The 3039-nt window shown below is 47.7% G+C and overlaps 1 protein-coding gene across 1 annotated transcript; it reads left to right on the top strand.

Moving 5' to 3' along the window:
* On the top strand, positions 1 to 1901 carry LOC103978206 (uncharacterized). The gene has a single exon (XM_009393919.3). The coding sequence runs from the start codon at positions 139 to 141 to the stop codon at positions 1231 to 1233; it is 1095 nt and encodes a 364-aa protein (XP_009392194.3). The 5' UTR covers positions 1 to 138; the 3' UTR covers positions 1234 to 1901.
* Positions 1902 to 3039: the final 1138 nt, after the last annotated feature.

Here is a 3039-nt window from a genome sequence, read left to right as displayed (position 1 = left end):
TTCTGCAGGTACGCTAACAGCTCGTCGAGCACAGACCTTAGAGCTCATAAAGCGTACACGATACACTGCCATTGCTGCCTCCCTCTCCCACTCTGTCCGTCGGCCATTCGCTATCAGGGATCCAAAGCTCAGGGGATCATGAAGCCCGGCGGCGTCAAAGTCTCCTCCAGCCCTGGGAGAGAGAAGCTGCCCCCGCCCCCTGGCCTCGCCCGCCTGCTCTACGGCAAAGCCGTGGGTAGCCGGAGCCGCGGTCGCTCCGCCTCCACCGTAGCTCGGTCCAGCCCCATGTTCGCGTCACGGAGCAGGAGCCGCAGCCGCTCGTCCTCGGCGGCCGCTGCTGCGGCGAAGGAGGGAGGGGAGCCCTCCTCGCCCAAGGTCACCTGCATCGGCCAAGTCCGCATACGGAACAAGAGGTCGGCAAAGCCGAATAAGCCTCAGCCCAAGAAGACGAGGAGCAAGTCGTCTCTGATGCCGTGCCGGTGCCTCCACAAGTCTCTACTCTGCGGCCTGTTCCCCGTTCGGAAGAGGCCCACCGGCCGCGGAGGTGGAGGGAGAGGCAGCGGAGGCCGGCGGTCGTTGTGGCCGAGATGGTCTCGCGTCCGATCTGGCGAAAGCGGTGGGTACCAGCAACAGAAGCCGGATCCGGTTAAGCCTTCACCGCAGCCGGAGCTCATCACAGGCGTAAGGGTATCAAAGAGAGAAGAGGACGGAGACGACAAGGATGAGGATGACGAGGAGGCAGCTCGGCACGGGGAGAAGACGAAGGTTTTCGAGCCACTGGCGACAGCGACGCCGCCAAAGAATGCACTCCTACTGATGAGATGCCGGTCAGCACCGCACAACCGGTCTTCCTCGCTGGCCACCTCCCAGATCACGGTGTCCCCCTTGCTGTCGCCTGATTCCCCGGCTGCTTCGCCACTGGAGGAGGTCTCTAGAGGGAAAGCGCGAGACCAGGAGCTGCTGCAGCAGCAAGAGCAGAGAACGTCAAGCAGCGGAGAGGCGCTCGTCCATGAGGAGGAGGAGGAGGAGGAGGAGCAAGGGGACGAAGCCAAGGGATCGGAGTCGCGGCGGCCGCTGGTGTTGCCGCGGAGCAAGTCGGAGCCGGCGCGGAGGGCAGCGGCGAAGCTGGCGGTCCCGGAGGCCTCGTACTGCTTCTGGACCAGCCGCTGCCAGCGACGCCACTTCGTCCCCGCTCACGAGGAGCGGGCCCCACCCACCCTCACTGATGTATAGTGCTCCTCCTCTGATTGGATTTGCTTTGCCTTCAGCTGTCGCATGTATTAGTGTGGTTTCCGAGAGAGAAAGAGCGAAGAGAGAGAGAGAGAGGTGCGGGTGGAATCTGCAGGTTTCCCATGACCTTTCGGGACGGAAGTGGAAGAAGAGCCACTCATGTAGCTATGGCAAGAAGAAGAAGCTACGTGAGGCCGTACTTCTCGAAAACAGTAATAAGCCTCAGCTGTCTGCCACTGTCATATGACATCAGGTCGAGTCATCTCCCGAGGCTCCGCGATCTTGTATGTAATCTCACCTTCACTGCTCTCCGGGCACGCAAGTTTGAGAGCTGGGAATGGCGGAACTGTGGGAATGGGATAGCGTGGCTGCTGACAGTGATTTGATATCTCGTGTGGTGTTGTAAGAATAAGTAAAAGCTTGTGAAGTAGCGAAAAGATTTGATGGCTGTTCGCCGGGAGCAGTGACTCGCAGTATTTATCTTGTCCTTGAGAGTCTATCGGTGAGAAGAAGAATTGAGGTGATGATCATGACCTGTTTGTTGTAATGACAAGATAAGGAAGAGATCAGTGGTCAGGGACTCAAGAGAGTATTAAATACGATATTATAAGGTGCAATAATTGGCTTGTATGTATATATCTATCTTAAAGAAATTTCGGACACTTAAATTAGGTCTGATTCAAGTTCGATCTGGATGACAAATTAGAATTAGACCAAAGACATGATTCCTTCTTCAATGTCTCATTCGCTAGCCCATGTCATGCCCTTGAACTAGGGTTTCAAGAGCATCTTTGCTATCTACAAGTGCACACCTACAACTCTACAGAACCATGTAATTGACCAACTCCAAGATCTTGTGCTGTGCCACTATCTAGGAATTGTGAACTCCTAACTCCATCTCTATTTTTGTATTTTACATTACGAAATGCTTGGTTATGAGATACCGAGTTAATATCCATACCTCGCATCCTTTATAGATAGACGTTGCATAACTTAGATAAAATTATTTAAGTCATTGGCATGAAATTCTAATTTGGTAAAATAAGATTTTGGATATAGTCTAGTGGTTATATATATTTTTATAAATTCACTATTAACTCAAAAAAATTATAGTCGATATTTGATAAAATTTAAGGTATATTTTTTTTTATTTTTTAATTATTATATTTTAATTTTAGTCATCATTATAAGTAAAATAAAAAAAATGTTAGTTTGAAATTACTCTCTTAATTGATATTTCATTTTAGTAAATTGTGGTTCACCTTTGCACTATTCAAGGAAAGTACTCTTCATGAGGAAGGAGAGGAGGATAATATGATGTGTTATCAAAGTTTACTAAGGAATACACTTAGACAAAAGGCCAAAAAAAGGTGTAATATGTTAGATGGGGCTTTTCGTACTTTCAATATGTTACGAATCTGATTTAAGGTATATAAAATTTAAATTATTTTTTGATTTAAAAGATTTGGTCGTCGACCTACACTCACTAACTTTAGAGAGATTATAACACTTTTTTCTTAAATATATTTTTCTACTGACAATCGATTAAGAAAAACCTCAATGATTTGAAAAATCTGATGAAACCCGTTTCGGAAATGATATCGAAAGTGTGCTTCACTTGAAGTAAATGTAATAAGTAATTAAAACAGAAAACAATAGTAATAAAGAGAAGAAAGAGAGTGCAATTTATAGTGGTTTGGTCGTTATGACCTACGTTCACTCCTGATTCCTCTTTTGTTGAGGCTACCAGCATACACTAATGGTTTTCATTCAATGGGTGAAGATCAACTACCCTCTTATAACTCTTTT

The sequence above is a fragment of the Musa acuminata genome, chromosome BXJ1-10 (genome assembly GCF_036884655.1).
Source record: "Musa acuminata AAA Group cultivar baxijiao chromosome BXJ1-10, Cavendish_Baxijiao_AAA, whole genome shotgun sequence".
In the NCBI taxonomy this organism is placed as follows: domain Eukaryota; kingdom Viridiplantae; phylum Streptophyta; class Magnoliopsida; order Zingiberales; family Musaceae; genus Musa; species Musa acuminata.
Note: the sequence above shows the minus strand (reverse complement) of the source record. Positions and strands in the feature narration are given on the sequence as shown.

What these genes read in the sequence shown, in the direction of transcription:
- LOC103978206 (XM_009393919.3), top strand. Translation starts at nt 139, where the DNA reads ATGAAGCCCGGCGGCGTCAAAGTCTCCTCCAGCCCTGGGAGAGAGAAG.